This window comes from Camponotus vicinus, unplaced genomic scaffold, assembly GCF_025532165.1.
Source record: "Camponotus vicinus isolate PSW18456_S1 unplaced genomic scaffold, iyCamVici1.0 SCAF_3, whole genome shotgun sequence".
NCBI lineage: Eukaryota > Metazoa > Arthropoda > Insecta > Hymenoptera > Formicidae > Camponotus > Camponotus vicinus.
Window position 1 is genome coordinate 14,700,250 of NW_028141967.1, and position 21,135 is coordinate 14,721,384.

Here is a 21,135-nt window from a genome sequence, read left to right on the forward strand (position 1 = left end):
GCTGCTTGTTATTTATTAAATAGTTATTAACGAAAAAAGTTTCATGATAGAACATAATTTTACGACGCCATGTACACGCACCGGCAGGAATGGTGTCCCGGTAGGTATGTGTGAACGGTCGACGTCATACACACACACGCCAAGCGCGCACGTACGTGAGCCAAGAATTTATTCTTCATTAAATTTTATCTTTTTATATATAATTTGATTATTATTTAATTTAACAGAATGCCGGCCTTTAGTGCACGCGATTAAGCCGCATTTCTTAAAGAAAGAAAAGAAAAGTACGCATATCGATACTAGAGCGCAAGAGACACGTATAGAAATAGCGCGGTGTCCCGCGCGGTATATAGCTGTTTCGCTCGCACTTTCTCGTTCGAGCGTCGAGCGAGAGAGACGGCTATCGGACACCTCTAACTCGGTATCACGTCTTACAGTGCTTTCTCTCTCGCTCTTGTGCCGTGCGCAAAGGACGCAACATCGGAATGCCCCCCACTACTCTACCCCCACTTTCTCTCTCGCTGCTCGGCCCGCGTACATGCGCGCTTCGCTTGTGTGAATGTGACTTCAGTGAGCATCACACAAGCATACCGGGACACCATTCCTGCCGGTGCGTGTACATTTAAGAAAAAATATATTTAATGGAATATACAGGGTGTCCCGAAATTAACGCTTGATATTTTAAAGGCAGATTCTCTGGCCAATTTAAAAACGATTTTTCCTCAGCGAAAATGTCGCGGCACTAATAGTTTTCGAGTTATAAACGATTGAAAATAAAGGGTTTTTCGCAAACTAAGGCTTATGGGAATAAAATATTAATAAAGTCACATTCTTTAGTTAATTTTAGGTAGAGTTTACTTTAATAGAATTTTAATTTAAGGCTTAGTTAGAAAGATGATGACAAAAATTGGGAATATGCAAAAAATAATGATTTCCCTCGACATTTTCGCTGAGGAAAAATCGTTTTTAAATTGGCCAGAGAAACTGCCTTTAAAATATCAAGCATTAGTTTCGGGACACCCTGTATGTTTGTATGTAACTGAAGAAAAAATATGTAATTTGCAATTAAAAATTACATATTTTTTCTTAAAAATAACTATGTGTTTTCTTTACACCAATTGATTCCTTTCATTATTTTGTGTATAAAAGTATTAAAGTAAGATAATGAATATTTTACTAGATATTTTAAGGTTTATGTAAAATTGAGAAATTATTTCAAGCCTCATAACTCGGAAAGTACTTAATAAAAACTAACTTAATTATAGTGTTTTGGAAAGCTCTCGAAATGAGTTGCAAGAATATGCAATAAAAAGTAGGCAGTTCCATTTAAAAAATTGAATGTGACCTTCAAGTAAATATTCAAAGTCAAATTAATGACACCGTCTTATGTCCCCCTTAAAACCTAACCATACAACTTTTGTCTGAAACATTTTTGCTGAAAATGCTTCGTTGAAGATTTATCGAGGTGCGTTTTTTAAAATGGGACACCCTGTATATTGTGTGTGTGTGTACACACACACACACACACACACACACACACACACACACACACACACATATATATATATATATATATATACAGGGTGTCCCAGACCACCCGTACACCCCTTTTAAAATAAAAATAAATGGCTTTTGTCAAAAATCGCGAACAATTTTTAAGTAAATCGGGTACGTTCTATCAAATGGTGATATTTTCGACTTTTGATTCCGACCGGAAATACGCCATCCGGATCGGAAGTTGAATTCTTTTAGGGGAACATGGTACTTCTTATTACAGATTCGAATTGTACGTGAAAAAATAAGAAACTTTTGTATCAAACGTTTTTTCTGAAAGTGCCTCTGTCAATCTTAAAATTGACCTTGAAAGTAACTGTGATGAACTTTCAATAATTAATATTTCTATTATTATTACAAAAATCGTTACATGGAATAGGATTTCTTTAATTTACTGCGCTCTACCTCCTCACAAGTGCGTGAGCTCATGCTCAGGGACATCCTGTATATATATACAGGATGTCTGAAAATTTTTCGCGGTCCCGAAATATGAAGGTAGATTGGATCAAATTAAAAAGGATGGTCCTCTACTGTTTGGCGATATTTGCAATAATTAATGAAAAATTAATTAAAGAAGTTCAGCCAATGCGCGTGGCTAGAAGCGCGAGGCGGCGAAGGCAGTCTCACTGTAACATAATGGCGGCGCGCGGTGAAGCGGTGATTGGGGAGGGAATGAGCGATGAATGTGTAGGCGCGCGGCGAAGGCTCCTCCCCTCCCCAATCACCGATTCACCGCGCGCCGCCGCGCGCTTCTAGCTACGCGCGTTTACGAGATAATCGGCATCTTTAGTATGAAAGTATTAAACTGCATTCTAAGCATTTTTTTGAATTTGGATTGTATTCAAAAAGATGGAAAAAACTGAAATAATTTTTTATGAAACATTTATTAACTCATAAATTGCTCGAAATTTTGCCCATCATGTTCGATACAGCATTTGACGCGTTGTATAACGTTTCTCATTGTTAACTGCAGCATTTCTGTTGTAATGCCTTCAACAGCTCTAATGATCTTATGTCGTAAATCTTCTTCATATTCAGGAACAGTTGCATAGACAATGTAACTTTAATGTAACCTTACCTTTTTTTCACCTTTTTGAATACAATCCAAATTCAAAAATGCTTAGAATCCAGTTTAATACTTAGATACTAAAGATGCCGATTATCTCGTAAATGATGCGTAGTAGTAATTTTTTATTAGATATGATTTTGATTGCAAATGACCTCTACTATGTAAATATGCAAAAAAATTATAGGTATCCATTTAAAAAAACTATGTTGACCTTCATAACTCGAAAAGATCATAAGCAAAAAAAAATTTTTTACATGCACTTTGTAGCTAACTCAGAGTCGTGCAAATTTCTCTTATTAAACTTTTTTGTAACTTTGATTAGTTGCGAGATATTTGGTCAGACATATATGGACAAACACTCTCATATATATATATATATATATATATATATATATATATATATATATATATATATATATATATATACATGAAAAAAGAAGCCTATTTATATAAAATATCTATTAATATTTTTTAAATAAATATAAATAAATTTTATTTTAAATAATAAATTTAATCTTTCTCTCTCTCTCTCTCTCTCTCTCTCTTTCTGCCTCTTTCTGTCGCTTTTACAAGGCAGCTTTTATGCCCATGTATAACGTGTATTTTTAATTCAGCAAATCCACGCTCATCGCACTTTTATTAGTCGTCCCATACATATGAGATTAATGTGTTTGGGTATATATACGTTCACCTATTCCGCGCACTAGATGTTTGTGAATACGTGGAAAAACAACTTGTGATTAGGCACAGCAACGCGGCGACAACATACGGACGACAATTAAACGGGTTCCCGACTGCTTGTTATCATATAATGGATGACGCGTCGGCCGCATAATGTACACGCAGGAACATACAAATGCAAAACAACACGAACGCACCAATGAGTAGAAAGGCAGGCCAAATAAACGAATCGAAGGTTTGCGTCCGACTAGCGCGACATGTGTCCGCCGCAAAAGTCCAGTATCCACTGTGACGTCGTTGTAAGAATGCGTTTAATAGGATCGCGCCAGCGGGAAAGGAAGATACAGGGTGTCGCGAAGAAAAACGCAATCTTTGGTTTCTCATTTCATAAAATTAAAATATTCCATAAAATATATATCTTGAATATTTAGATAACAAAAAAGTATGTTTTGCAAAAAGTATGTAAAATACATAGAAAGAGAAAACAAGTTATTTATATAAAATATATATAAAATATATAATATATATATATATATATATATATAATAAAATATATATAAATATTTTTTAAATAAATATTAAATAAGTAATAAATTAATATTAAATAAGTATTTTAAATAAATTTTATTTTAGAAAGTAGTCTCTTATTTTTGCTAAAATTATCAAGTTAATCTGAAAGTTTTATGAAATCATCTTTGTAAAATTTATAAAAATTTAAATATATATATGTAAATATACATATGCAAATATATGTGTGTGTGTGTGTGTGTGTGTGTGTGTGTGTGTGTGTGTGTGTGTGTAAAATAATAATATTTATAATAACATTTATATTTTTATACATTTTACAAAGGTGATTTTATAAAACTTTCAGATTAATTTGACAATTTTTCTAAAAATAAGAAACTAAAATGTTATTATAAATATTATTATTTGACAATGTTGTATCTGTAGAATGTTTCACATAAATGGTAGATTATTTGATTAATTTAATTTTCGATTTTCGATCCACAATAAAATTTGGTGTTAAAAACTTGAATGTTAAAATTGATAGTTGAAGATAAACTCCAATTTTTTTACTTTTATATACAATTAAATAATAAAAATACATTCTTCTTCAATTAACTCAATTGTAAACTTTCACAAAATTTTAATTTAATTACAAATTTCTGGAAAATTTACAAAAATTAAAATATTTTTCGATGTTGTTGAAGAGACTATCAAATTGATTCAAAGAATCTGCCATTGCGTTGTAAGATGTATATATTTCTGTATATATTTTCATATATTTTTTCATTATTCATATTTTTTGTATATATTTTCCGCTATTATACTAAATATTAATTTCGCTTTTCGCTATGTAATTAATTTTCGTTATATAATCCATTTTTCTCGCGCACCTAAATTTACTTTTCCTCCCAAAACACAATTATCATCTCGTTTCTTATTTAATATCGCAGGGTAATTAATTAACACTATTTATCGAGAAGGAGATGATGAGAATGAAAAAAAAGAAGAAGAGAGAAGCGTGCACACGATAAATGCGTCGCATTTATCGCGTGCGGAACGTGACTCATTGCGAATTGTCTGGACGATCACGCGTTTTATCATAGCGCAGTCTGACTGTCAATTTCACCTGCGTATATCGTGTTACTATCTGAACACACTGTGTACAAGAACGACAGCTGCGGCCGATTGGCCGCGTTACGTGTTCTCCTCCGCTGGCCAGTCGCGGGGTGATAAGGCCATTGAAAGATACGTGTATGTATGCGTGTATGCGTATCTCTATTGCGTGTGTGTATGGCTTGGAACGTACGGATGAAGACATCGATGGACGCCGGAAAGGGTGTAAGTAAAACGGATGCGACCCAGCAATGTGTCAAATAAATAAAGGCGTCTACTCGCAAGCTGAAACGCACACGTGTGATTAGATACTTAAGTTACGCGACTATTTGTGTCAATAAAATTTCATAAAATTGTGTACTGTGACAACTAAAAAGAAATAAACAAAAAGATGAAGAATGTAAATATATAATATGACAATGAATAAGAATTGAGAGAAAGGGAGAGACAAATGAAAATAAAATAAATGGAAAGAAAAATATATAGAGCAAAATAAAAAAATAAATATAATAAAAATAAATAGTAATATAATATAAATAAATGCTTTAAAAAATATTGATGTATTTTCCATGTTAAGTGAGAATAAAATAATAAGAAAAAAAAATAGAGTGAAATAAAAAATTAATATAATGACATAAATATTATAATATTAATAAATATAAAAAAAATGTTGATATATATTTTCTTTATCATCAAATGAATAAAATTATTTTAGATAGTAAATTGCAATGTACAGTTCACATATAACTCTCTAAATTTTTTAATTAATTACTATTATTTCTAATATTTATTGTTAATATTTATTCTCCTCTCGGAATCAATTAGTCTAATTTTTTTACTAAATAACTCATGTTTTTATACTAACAGTAGGATAACATCGATTGTCTTCTGTGCATTGTATTGTAATACGGCACCATTGGCGAGCTTAATGTATTATACGGTAATCTTACTAGGATTAAGATATCAAGCCTCAACCTTTTTATTGCATATGATGACAGTCGTAACAAATAATTCATATGTTCCATAAGAGACAAAAAGATTGAAGAGAAAGATTGAAAAAGAGAGAGAAAGGATGAAAAACTGTAGTATTTATTTAAAAATTATTAAATTATTTATTTATAGTGAAAGAGAAACTGCACCAAATTATTTTAATAAATTTATGTTTATATATTTTTTGATCAACTATCTATCAATTTATTTCATTTAAATAATATTATATACCATTATATAATAATATATATCAATATTATATAATAATTATATAATAATATATATAATATGTATAATAATATTATATAATATATATAATAATATTATGTAATGATATATATCTATGATGATATTATAATTTTTTTAATATAAAAGAAAAAATAATATATAAGATATGAATGCGAGAATCATATAATGCAATTGCAATAGCTCATCGTCAATGACGAATATAACCAATTCATATAAATAAAGTGACTGAATCCTCGGCGAAACATCCCGAAAAGGCAATCCAACGCATTACCAGAGAGCAAACGAAGAAGAAGATACGATCGCATCCACACGTATAAACATGTATCACCCACGATACGTAGTCATATACGTACATATATATATATAAAACTGTCGAAATCCGTTGTGTGACGATACACTCGATTTGCATTTCCGATAGTGATCATCCAGCTTCCTTTGTAGCTCGAAAATATAGTACGCGCGAGATGACATTTTTTCATGAACGAAGCGTGTAGTTTCATTTTGTTGTGATTACCTTATTGCACTCACCGCATCCAAGAAATATGCATTTTCAAAACGCGGCTGGACGCGAAAAAGGAAAGATCTCGAAGAACTTAATATTTTGCTTTAAAAAATATTGATCATTTTTCATATTGTATATTTTTTATATTTTTATATATATTTTTTGTAATATTTATTCTTTTTTATTTGTATTATAAATATAAATATAAATATATATATATAAATATATATATATATATATATATATATATATATATATATATATATACATATACACTACCCTCCATAAGTTTGGAAACACATTCCATTTTACAGATAAACAATCGCATAGCAGCAATCTGTGCAGATTTTTCATATGAATATATTGCAAGACGTTTAAATGATGATATGACGCCTGTTTATACCGAAAATATGTCGAATAATTATTACGCGGCACCGAACTGCTCGGAGTTAAATTTCGCGCGTTGATTTGTTCTACCAATTAGTGCTACTACAGCATATCAGATGCTGTAGTGGAATGTCTGTAATGTTTACGCGCATTAGAAACATACATCAGAGTAATAAGAATTCATTTAAGTGCAGTTTGATTTTAGTTTCTGTAAAAGTAACAAAAATTACTACAATCATTAAAAATGGCTCCGACGTGCCAGATTCCATATGAATTGCGAGTCAAGATTATTATTTTACAAGAAGAAGGATATAACATCCGGCAAATATCAAAGAAATTAAAGTTATTTTCTTTATATTGTATACCTTTATAGAGTGTTTCCAAACTTATGGAGGGTACTGTATATACATATATATATTTCTCAAGCAAAAAATAATTGTTCTTAAACAATTTCATAAATAATTTTTATATAAATTAATTTCTCTCTACATTAAACCATTAATATTTGTTATGATAAATCATACACTGAGAAAAAAATCTGGTTGCATTAATTAGAATTCTGGTAGATTCAACCAGTATGTCTGTTGGAAAATGGACAAACCAGAATTCTTGTAGGAATTACCAGATGAATCTGATTAATTTCTTCCTGTTAAATTTACCAAATTTTCTGGTTAATAATACTAAACTCACCAGCACCAAGTCGTCTAAAATTTTCTGGTTAATAATACTAAACTCACCAGCACCAAGTCATCTAAAATTTTTTTTATCTAATCTCAAAAGTCTGTTTAAATATTCTGAATTCCAACAAGATTATTGGATAAATTCAATCCAGATTATTGAATAAAATTTATTTTAAATTCAGTTTGTTAGAAATTAAACTGATAAATAGTGATGCAAGAAGAGGATGCAGCTCAAACACATACAATCAGAGAGCTAGCGTCCTCTTTCTGGCACTACTGCTCGTAAGAGAAAAAGAATATACTTTGGATTTAATGTTAATTCTAGTTCTTTATATACATTTCATGGCAAATATTGAATACGAGTTAAGTTAAGAGTGGTTCGCCGCCTAGCGGCAAGCAAAGAAATTAATGTAACAAGAAATTTTATAGATCCAACCAGAAAATACTAACCAAATCCTTATAGTAAAATCTATTAAACGTTCTAGTTATAAAAAATCGAGTCTTATCATGATAACTAGAAATTCTTGTTTGGTTTAACCAAAATGTCTTCAATCATGTACGTCTTGTTGGTACAATCAAACGATTTTTCTCAGTGTATATAATCTTTTCTTATTTATTTTCAATGTAGTTAAAGACATATTTAATAAATACAATTTAAAGTAGAAAAAAATATTTCAAAATTCCTAACAAAGAGATCGATGATTTCAAACGATCTATGGAAATTGTGCGAAATATTCAAAGATATTTCAAAACGTGTCTCCAGCATTACCGATTCTTTGTTCTTTAGATTAAAGAAAGAATCTAATTTTCAAAGAAGAAAATTTTTCAAAATCTTTTTTGAAATTATCTTCTCTTTTTTCACATCATTTCAAGTAATTTTTGTTGTTTCACCAAAGCACTTAGTTTCGATGCATCACAGAAGAGACAACATCATTGCCGCACACGAATTTCAAACTTCAATCACCAACTATTTATATCGTCTCGCGCAATATTAAAAAGTCGCGACTCGAGAGAGGAATACTCCGAGAAATTTCATTCGTCTACAAAGTCGGCAAAAAGAAAACAGAGATGATCCTCCCACACCTCGTCTCGCATCTGTTTGCCTTTAATCTCGCGCAGAATTCGAGTGACAGGAGCAATCGTCTGGTGATATTTTCTGCGATTTAAATAACGAGTTTTACTTTCCCGCATATATCACTAGTAAAGAAACTCCGAGGTATTTGTATATCGATTATTATAGCAGAATTTTATATATTTATAGTATACACACACTTATATATACTGTATTATACAATAATATATTAATTACTATATAGTAATAGTATATTAAAAGAATAATTATTTATGTACCAAATGTTATAGATGCTGTGTTAATATATCATTACGACGCTATTTAATGCGCGTGTCGTAGGTGACTGAACTTAAACATGAATGTGTAGACACTGACTGTCTAGGAATCGATACTCGGCTGCTAGTAGTAACTGGTTCAATTGCTATAGCAACATCTAATCAAAACAGAAGACACGTAGTTAGAGCGTGGCACGTTAATAATATGAAAAGAGGAAGGTATTTATACTATAACAGTAAATTAAGAAGATAAAAGAAAAATTTTTCATATAAAGTTTTATTTTTGAGGAAATTAATTTTTAAAATTGAGGAAAAACTGATATTACACATATTTATTACTTATTGAACTTTAATAATGAGATTTTTAATTATTTTATAAAAAATTATTTATACATATATATATTTTTTTTCCACCTCTCTCTCTCTCTCTCTCTCTTACATCTAAACTATTCTTTATATCTTATAATATTTTTTTCGTACTAATAATATAAATCTACAATAAGGCATTTTAGTATTACGCAACTGAGGGAAGTGATTCGGTTAAGAGGGACGAACGCGAGAAAGTGAATCTCGTTCCAATAAATCTCATCTTCAATCAACTTAAAACGATGTTAAATTATTTGAAAAGGCGCAACACACGCGGCAACGCTAAAAGTCGAAACCACCAAAATGTACGACGCTACCTTTTTTAAATTATTTTTATCATGTAGAAGCGCGCCTTTAAATCGACGACTTAAAGGAGACCAACCATCCCCCGAATTCCGCATATGATCAACATTTGTAAAAGCATTGCATTTGCATTAAATCATCGTCAAGGATGCCACCGTACAGTAAACTCTTCTTTCTTTACACGATGTTTTTGACAATATCAAAAATAATATATTGATTATGATTATCTAATGAATTATGATATCTAATGATATCTAATGATATATCTATATATCTAAAGATTATAATATATATATGTATATATATATATATATATATATATATATATATATATATGTATGTATGTATGTATATAATTTACAAGTATATATAAGTATATTAAAATATTTTGATAATCTTAAAAATCAAAAATAAAATTGAAATAAAATTAGAAATTACACAAATTTTTAAATGAATTGCGAATAAGAAATATGAAGTATAATTTATAACTCAAGAAATAAATAAGTATAATTTATAAACTAACTTAAGGAATAAATATAGTCATTATAAAATTAATTAAGTAAAATTTACAAAAAAAAATATTAAAACAATTATTATATAATTACAGTGATGGAAATTTCATTTGCTTTATTAATGTGTAATAAATGCATGCTGATTAAATATTTCTTCTTCGTTTTTTTTCTTAAAATACAAGTTGCCGATTGTGCATGTTTAATTATAATAAAGCAAATTTTGCACGTTTGTATAAATATAATTTTTTTATATTGAATCTATAGTTTTATTTTTGACGTATAAAAATGACAACTTGCAATTTCGATAACAGTTATATATATATAACTCATTTTTTAAGAGATATTTCCTCCATTTTGAAAACATCCACAATTATCCTCGAATATGAAGTGGACTGTCTGCGCGATTATGCCTAAGCACGACGAGGTCCGTTCCATCATCGCCATCTCCCTTGCCGACCCTCGTATTAGCAGCCACCCCATTGTCCCGACAGCTTAAAAACGTTTTAAACTCGGCGCGCGGATAAGAACAGATGGTCCTCGCCCAACTAAGCTACGTGCAAGTTAATGCTCTACTGAATATTCACGAGTAGTTTTGTAATATGTGACCTCCCAACTTTCATGTATCTAGCATATGTGTAGGAGTCTGCATGTGATAAGCCCATTTTAGATTATCCATTATTTGTTCCGTCTTATGGTTCAATTGTGCCCATAATTTTATATGTTAAATAATATAATCGCGATCTTATTTTCAATCTCTCATAATTTTAAAAAATGGATTTACATACATGCTGTTGTGTGTGTGTTGTTGCACACAATTTCCACATTATATAATAAAATATATAATATATTAATATATATATCGTCTGTTATAATATTTTTGTAATTAAAATACATTAAAAAATATATTTTTATCTCATTAGGTGTAATTTTATGTATGTGTGTGTGTATGTAAAGAAAAAAAATTCTTAATATATATACATATACGTACATATATAAAAACAAACACAACATACTCTCTCTTTATTAAAGAAATAAAATTTATTTATATGTGGCTTCCTTCTCTCAAGAAAAAATTTTATTTTATTTAGTTACATATCAGGAATGTATATGTTTGGACACGTTTTATTGTTAATAATTAAATTTTTATTGTGTTTTCTATTTTCGCATGTGTTTTTAGCTAAATACTCGAATTTTCACCACAATTTTTCGAAAGCAAAATGGATTTTTACGAAGCGGTGCACTATACATTCGGACGATCTATCACGTTTTGAAAACTACCCAGGGACCGGAAATGAAAGGGAAATATCGCGAACATTAATTCTACAAAGATGCGATATCTCGCCCCCGATACATGACAAAATTTGCATTAAAGACAGGATTTCGCCGACGGGCTTCCCCAGGTACCAGGGTGACACTTTACTTTCCGCCCCTGAAACATTTCAACCCCTTCCATCACTTTTCGTGTATCCCATGTATACTGTCATTTATATTTCCTCTATATTGATGTTCAATATTTATTTCGAAAATATTACAAAAAAATAGATATGTTGTCACATTTTACATATTTTACGTTTATCATATTCCTAAAAAGATTATTGAGATAATTTATATTGTAAACACATACTATACATATATATATATATATATATATATATATATATATATATATATACATACAATAAATATATTCTTAATTATTTTTTAGACACTAATAAATTATGTTAACAAAATATTAATAAAGTATAATAAAACTCTAGGAAAAGAAATCAATCTTAATAATATAATAATCAAGATCAAATGTCATTAGAGATTGGAGCCTCTTTTCTAGAGTTTCATCAACATTTCTTCAAAAATTTAATTCACGAAAAATATTGTCTTTTATATCTTCATATAATTTCCTTATTTATTTTAAAAAACTTGATCTTAAATATTTATATTGAAATAAAATAATCTGCAATAATAATAAAACTCTTAAATTATTTAGAAGGTAACTTGCATTCATTTTTTCGGTTAAAAATATTTTTTTTGTCTCTCAAAATTTCTTCGATATCTTATATGCTGATATCTTTTCGTTTTCTTTTTTTAAATTGTTTTGTCATTTTTCTGTTTGCGAAATATCACAACGTAGTGTGATTTTCACAACGGAAATGTTGAATTTTAAATTCTCGGCTCGTGTTCGAAGAAAAAAAATATAGGGAGATAAAAAATAGAAATAACGCACGCATAGGTAATCAAAGCGAAGTTTTTCCAGACTCGCCGAAAATTTCCGTGCGACAGCGTTCGCTATTCCCTCGCCTCACTGTGATAAATGGCGTCAGTTTCTCTTGTGCGTCACGCAATTTCCTCTCTTGCAGCGGCAAAGGACACGCTTATTCGCATCCCAGCTTCCCGCGCGGATATTCACGTCGAGACACGTGCGAATTGCCGACTATAGGGTGTTCTAAAACCACCCAGGTGTCGAATCGATTTTTTGTCAAAAAATGTTTCGATGAAAATATATTGTTTTCTCGCCCAAGGAGAATTTTTCTCATAAAAATCAATATTTTATGCAAACAAAATTTGTGGTTTATAATAAAACAATTGAAAAATAAAATTTAAAAAAATTGAAATTTCAGAGAAAATGAAATAAGATATTGGGGAAGCAAATAGATAAAATCATATCTTCAATTAAGTTTAATTTATAACAAGAATTTATTAAGAGATTATATATATATATATATATATATATATATATATATATATATACATATATAATATTTAAAAAATTGAAAATTTTATTAATTAAAAATATTATTATGTAAAAAAGTTACTTTTCTGTTACACTTTATTTAATTTTCAAAATCATAAATGCATATATGTATACACTTTTGAAAATTCAATAAAGAGTAAGAGAAAAAAAATGATAACTAATTTGTATACACACACACACACACACACACACACACACACACACACACACACACACATGATAATATTTTTTATTAGAAAAACTGCCGATTTTAAATTAATTAAAAGAAACTTGTAATTTGTAAATAATTTATAAGAGAATACTCAGTGATTTACTGATTAATTAAACATATAATATTTTTACTTCTGTCGTGATTGAGTATACATGTATGTATATACATATATATGTATGTGTATATGTATATCCTTGCCCCTCTACTGCGTTGTCGGGTGCGGGCGTGTCCATTTTGGCATCACTGTACTTAACTCTTTCGCTCCTAACGGCGATTAATATAACATATAATATATAATATATATTAATTATGTTTTCATTAAAACAATTATTGTTTATGTAGAAATTATTAATATCTTGTTTTAAAGAAAAGTCCCTTTTCTTCCAAAAGCATGTTAAAGCGGCGTTGTTCAGATGTAAGTCGTAAACCCCAAAGAACGCCAAAGATTGTCCACGCGCAATGTATACACTTTTGGCGCGGGGACGCGTTCAATGGCGGCGCTACGGCGGAGCGAACCGCCGTAGCGAAAGGGTTAATGGCATTTTGTGTACGGATGGAAAAAGAAAAAGCGTGGAATCTGATCTGCTGCGATTCTACAGCAAATTTTAATACATTTGATGAACTTTTGGAAACAGCAGGCTTGCTAGATCTCCGCGCGATGCAATTTCGCGTCATCTGCGCGTCGAAGAGGAGATAAACTTTTCTCCTCTTTTACAATGTAATAGTAATTTGTAAATGTAATTTGTTTTTTATATTATTAATCGCGCTGAGGAAGGATCAAAGGCGAACGTTCATTATTTTTGTAGTTTTTAGATTTGAAATAAATAATCATAAAAAAGAAATGTTGTTTCTTCCCCTGCACCCCAACTACCGCGCTGTGGAACTTATGCCAATTTTAATTTAATTTATATATATATATATATATATATATATATATATATATATATATATACAGGGTGTCCCAAAAGTCCCGGAACGGTCGAATATTTCATAAACTATGCACTTTAGAAAGAAATATTTCAGACAAAAGTTGTATGGCTTGAAAAGAGCCATAAGAGAGTACCATTGTTTTGACCTTAAAGAGTTATTTGAAGGTCACATGAAGGTCACCTTCAATTTCTTAAATGGAACTCTCTATTTTTTATTGCACATTCTTGTAGCTTATATCGAGAGCTTTCCAAAACACTATAATAAAATATTTTTCCTTTAAGTACTTATTAAGTTATAAGGCTTGAAATCATTTTTTAATTTTACATAAACCGTAAAATATCTTGTAAAATATTCATTTTTCGATTATCTTACCTTAATACTTTTATGTACAAAATAATGAGAGGAATCAATTGGTGTAAAGAAAACACATAGTTGTTTCAAAGAAAAAATATGTAATTTGCAATTAACAACTACATATTTTTTCTTAAAAATAACTATGTGTTTTCTTTACACCAATTGATTCCTCTCATTATTTTGTACATAAAAGTATTAAGGTAAGATAATCGAAAAATGAATATTTTACAAGATATTTTACGGTTTATGTAAAATTAAGAAATGATTTCAAGCCTTATAACTTAAAAAGTACTTGAGGGAAAAATATTTTATTATTGTGTTTTGGAAAGCTCTCGAGATAAGCTACAAGAATAAGTAATAAAAAGTAGGAGGTTCTGTTTAAAAAATTGAAGGTGACCTTCACGTGACCTTCAAACGACTCTCCAAGGTCAAATCATTGCCACCTTCTGATGGCCCTCTTCAAGTCATACAACTTTTGTTTGAAACATTTTTTTATTTAACGCACTGTTTCGAAGATATTTGAGCGTATTATTTAAAATGGGACACCCTGTAGATGTATATACAGGGTGTATCTGAAATGATGCACTAAACTTTAGGAGCGTATTCTAGAGGTCAAAATAAGACTTTTTTTTCTTATAAACATGGATCCGCAAATGAACCCCCCTCCGAGCTAAAATTCGAAAATGTGTAAAATTGACCAAATACCCGCAACGCAAATTTATTTATCTCTCAAAAGAGGGTGATAGGTAATGTCAAAACCAAGGTCAAATAATTTTTTTCTGAAATACAGTCAATTTTTAATTTTTTCCCCAAACTTTAGGGGCCTCTAGCTCGGAGGGGGATTCATTTGCGAACTCATGTTCATAAAGAAAAAAAAGTCTTATTTTGACTTCTAGAATACGCTCCTAAAGTTTAGTGCATCATTTCAGATACACCCTGTATATATACATATATATATACAATATATGTAATATTAGTATATGTATATAGGATGTTTTTAAATTATTATTAAATAAATCCTGTATATCTTTTTTAATCAAAATATTTTTTCAATCATGAGAATTTAATCAGACATAATATTTTTCATTATTGCAAATTATGACGTATAGTGACTATTTTATATTATTGATTTATTGATTTATTATACTCACTAACAAATAACTGGACGCAGTGCTGCTAGTGGACTCTCTTTTCCTCTGGGATCCAAAGTCCCTTTGAATTAGCGACGTCATCTTTCTCTCAGTTTATGATCACACAATAAATTTCACAATACACATTTATCGATGAATTCAAATACTAAATCAAATAAAATATTAACATCACAGGTTTCAAAAATAAAATAAACCAAAACACTCACTTTTCACATGTACGTCATTTATCAACGATCTGCATCTATAACAAAAAAGAAGCAATACAATAATTAAATACACAAAATTAAGAAATTTTTTTGAAATTTTATCAAAATATAAAAGAGAAATAGCATGAATAAAATAATGTATATATACATATAATATTTGATTTATGTATAATATTTGAAGATTTGCGACATCGGACTACTAAAAGTATTATATTATATTATAATATATTATGTCATTATGTATGTAATTATATTACATAATACGAAGTTTTATATATATATATATATATATATATATATATATATATATATATATATATATATATATACATATATGTACATTTTTTTAAAGTTATTTAATAAAGTTGTAAATGTTACATTTATTAATAATATAAACACTTTTAAATTATAAATCTCAGTTGAGTTAAAAAAATATATCTAGTAAGATCTCTAGATGTAAATAGCGAAACATTTTTAGGATGTTAATGCAGTAATTATGCACAAGGAGATTTATCCCATCCCATGGAATTATTTGGCTTTTCTTCCGCCATGATTTTCATAACGCACAAGGGAACGTAAACACCTAGCATCATGACTTATTCACGAATTATTCGCGTTTGTTTCCTTTTCTCATCGCATCGCGCTGTCCCTGCGAATTCTTTTCGAGTTTATTATGCTCTTCAAAAAGGTCGCGGCCTTGACAACTCCCATGGCATAATTTCGAACTTGACTTCCTCCAAGAAATGTTTGCCACAAGTTTTTACACTTCCTTGAATTGATGCGTACATATAAAAGAACATCGGCAAGTAAAAACAATTGCATAAAGAAGTAAAATAATCAAAATTCTTAATATTTAAAAAAATTTTTTAGCTAATTTTTTAGCTAGTATATAAAAATTGAATTATAAAATATTAATATCGTATCAAAAGTATTTTAAAACATGAAAATTCCTATTAGTAAGAAAAAGATTTTAATTTATTTGTATTTACAAATAAAAATTAATATTTATAACAAAATCACTATTATTATATATTGATTGCATTCAATTAAATTAAATTAATTAATTAAATTAAACACAAAACTCAACTAAATTCAATTAAAATTAATCTTTTCATTGTTGATATGCAAGATATCGCCGATTAAATTTAATTAACTGTTCGGAAATTTAATATGAACCTACTATGAGAAATTATTGAGTCATCTAGTTCATTCTCGTCGACATAAAAGGTGAGTGAAATAAGATGTGTATCAGGATTACACTTGCTTGTTATTAATCCTAATAATGTACTTATCTTCTCATCGAAGAAAATATCGATATAAATAAATCCTGGTTATTTTTACAAGATTCACGAACGATTTTACTTCCGCAAAATTCGTACTTTTAAGGGCATTCAATTCCGTCGAAGAAAAAGTCAACGAGCGAATTATCGCGAGAAGATAACTGTGCAATTATATCTCAGCATATTATTACACAAGACAATAACTTCCGCTTCCGTTCCTTTCCTTTTTTTCAGCGAATTAAATGTAAACATCGTGAGAGCGTTAACGAAATATACTAGCAAAATATATAAGCTAAATATTCGTTGGCAACTCGCTAGACGTAAAAATACTCTTGACTGTCCGACGTCATCGTTAAGGATCGTTCGAACGATTTCGCGAGCGAATCAATCTTAATCGAGACTAATCAGCGCATTGCACCGCCATATGCGTCTGTCAAGAGCAGCTGCAAGCATTTCATGAGAGTAATATATAGAGAATTACACTACATACGTCCGTCTTTTTACATACATATATTTTATGTTCGTTGTGTTTGATATTTTAATACTCTTAGATTTAAAAATTTATTAATTTATTGGAAATTTATAAAATAATAAAAATAAAAGAAAAATTATCCTAAACAATTGCATGTATGACATAGATCCTTTAAAGATATTTCGAGAATAACGGATTTTCAAAAACAAATGTTTTAGATACAAAAATGCAATATATATTATACATTTATTTTATTAAATTATTTAAACTTTTTAATAAGATAATTTAATAAAACTTAATTTATTTTATTAAATTATTAAAAACTTTCAATAACTTTTTTAATAACTTTTTATTTCTATATATCTTCCGAAAATACTTTGAGCGCAACAGACTTTAAAAAATAAATGTCTTACAATTAGATAGAAACAAATACATTTTGTACATTTATTGTATTAAATTATTAAACTTTTAATTAGATAAAAATTTAATTATTAAACTTTTAATAAGATAAAAATGTACAAAATTATATTTTTTCTGTGTTTGCAACTTTGATATTTGTAGCAGTTTTGCGGAAGAAATTCTGCATATTAATTGCGCTGTATAGCAACAGGTGGCAACAGCAACCGCAACAAAGAATATTTCCTACGAAGCATATATGTATATAATGCTACATATGGAATTGCATAAGTCAAGTATACACGGCCCTACATATATAAAAGAAAAATAGAATTCCCCTAATCTCACGTCCGCCAATTCCATTAAGTACCAATCAAGCATCATTCAACAATTCTTATTAATTAACTTTCAAGAAAACTTGAAAAAGAAGGATATTTCAATCAGATACAAATTTTTTTACGTAAATTGTAACACATATACACATTAATTTATTGGAAAGTTTGAATTAATTAATTTAATTAATAAATTATTTTTTATTTTATTTTATCTTTTTTATTATATATAAGTATATGTATAAAATAGGTTCTAGAAAAAAATTCACATATATGAAAAAATAATGGAATATGCACACAAAATATAATAATATATAAATATTCATTTTATTGTTAATATCACAATTATAAATTTTTTAAATAATTTTTTAATAATTTGCATATAAATAAATAAATATGTATATATATATATATATATATATATATATATATGTATATATATTTTTTTTTTTAATTTATGTACATGTGCACATATAAATACAGTATTAGTATTTATGTATATATAATTAATTACATTAATTAATATTTATTACTTAGATACAAAAAACGTACATCACAATTCTTGGAAGTTCCAAAGGAACTGTTAGAATTTTACACCATAACGAAGATCAGACATTCCGTATATAATAAATTCTACCGTATGATTATACGGCGGATTCAAGTCTCTAAAAGGTAGGCGAACGGTATTGTTCTTCATTTCCTCGACTGCGTTTCTCTCACGCCTATATATCCGACTGTCATGTCGAATGTGAGAACGAGGGAAAAAGAAAAAAAAAGAAAAAATGACACTTCTTCTTCTTCTTATTTTAGGAATAATACCGGGTGAGTACCGGTTAGTCGAATTCGGGAGCAAGAAATTCACGAATTCGTACGAATAGACCGCGAACGTGAGGAAGGTGCATTCCTAAGAGGCGCCTACCGTGGTTCCTGTTCTGTGAATGTAAGGAAAGGCCCCCCGAGTTCAAGGCAGGTGAAGGTAGACAGTTAATGCCTTCGAATTTACGAGGGGAATATCCGAATGAAAAACTGAATCACACTGTTCGCTCGAAACTCGAGCGGACACGCGCGTATGAATGCTAGCGTCAGAAATGTTGTTTGATTCATTTGATTTAAAAATTACAAGTGACTATACTATAACAAAAGCACAGTGTCCCAAAACTTGCAAAATTTATTCCTTATTAGAATATAAAATTGATTATTTTTCTTATAATTTTAATGTACGTATAATTATTCTATTATACCTCGTTTTACTTGTTAAACTAGAAGTTTTTTAAAGAAATTAATTTATTTTTTTTTTCCTGAAAAAGAAAAACTTCTTCAATAGATAAGTAAATATACATTCTTTTTCAATATTAATTTCATATTAATTGTAAATAATGACAAAAAAAGCAAAATATTTTTGAAATCAAATAAAATAGTTTTATTCTATTTTTTATATTTTTTTTCATTGAAGGAATTTCACACAGTTTTTATCCTTTTCTTTTTGTTAAATTTATTTTTTTTTCTTGTAAGATTTTTTTTCATGTTATCTTATATTTCTTTTTTTTTACAATTTTATAACTTCAATAAATACTTTCGATTTCAATCTTCATATATATTATTACGATGCAAATAAATTTAATTAACGTATAGGCTGGAGCATGATTGGAGCTATTTTCATCATGTTCAATGGCACTTAATTAATAATGCACGTGTGTTTGCCGTTCGTTTGATTACGAAAGAAACGATGTTTGTGGTATAGGCTACTTGCATAATAATTAATGACATCATGCACGAGAGAATAATCACTTGTGAGAGGTGTTTATTCGCGTGCCTGTTGTAGAGGAATAAATTATGGAGATTCTAAATCGATGCAATAACCTTTGAATACGCAAGATTCAGTAAAGAGAATAATTTATTTCTATTTTATTTTTCAATTTAATTCTCACGAGAGAGAGAGATCAAAATGTATCATTAAATTATATGTTTAAATTAATTATATACTATATCTAAAACAAAAGAGATATGATTAAATAAATTATATTGAATTAAGTTTCCTTTAATAAAAATTTAAAATTTTCCTTTCTATTGATTATATTAAATATATGTTAAGATCGATTTTTTTTAGAAAAAATTTTCCAATAATTAAAGGAAGCATGCAAAGCTAGAAAAAATTGAAAATTAGTGATAAATTATAAAAAGATACATCCTATTGAGAATCACTTCTATCAATTCACTGATTAATTAAAATACATGTATACATATATCGCATGTATATATATTACCTAACACACAGCACATATACACAGCACCTGTACACAGCATCTGTAATTGCGTGTTCTTCCGTTCTTTTTTCATTTTATCACTTATAGGACTCGTGTCAACCAAGAAAAGAAATTCAATTTGCTCGGACGATCGAAACCATTTTCATCGCAATTAATAACAATCGATTGTGACTCTGAAAAATTTTAAACATCGCGACGTTCGAGTTAGGAGGACGATTATTTTTAGTAGCACGGACTTTGACAGGAAGAGGCGACGACGAGAGCACGTAGGGTCTCGGGTACCACTAGTCCCAGCATTAACGCCATCAGCACCATCAACCGCCTCCAACCACCACCACCACCATCATCACCATCACTGCCATTGAGCTGCGTTGCTCTTAGCTGACAACGACCTCAGATGCGCCGACAACTTCTATCTGTGTGAACGGATTCTTATATTGTAAATATAATGTATACAAGGTGGTCCCGGAGCGACCGCCTATCGTGATTTTTCGAGAACAGCTCACAATAGAGGAAAATGGTTCAAAGAA

General features: G+C 29.3%; 1 protein-coding gene across 5 annotated transcripts in view; it reads right to left on the reverse strand.

The window, feature by feature from the left end:
* Spri (Src homology 2 domain-containing protein sprint) overlaps nucleotides 1–21,135 on the reverse strand; it is a 323,123-nt gene that overhangs the window by 154,302 nt on the left and 147,686 nt on the right. For 3 of the 5 annotated variants that reach the window (XM_083092813.1, XM_083092806.1, XM_083092807.1), the window contains one exon: nucleotides 15,656–15,896. In XM_083092813.1, the coding sequence (XP_082948939.1) occupies nucleotides 15,656–15,736 (81 nt within the window). In that variant the 5' untranslated portion in view covers nucleotides 15,737–15,896. Of the gene's footprint in view, nucleotides 1–3,501; nucleotides 3,591–15,655; nucleotides 15,897–20,605; nucleotides 20,877–21,135 lie in introns of those variants that run through there. The other 2 variants (XM_083092808.1, XM_083092815.1) reach the window with 2 other exon arrangements.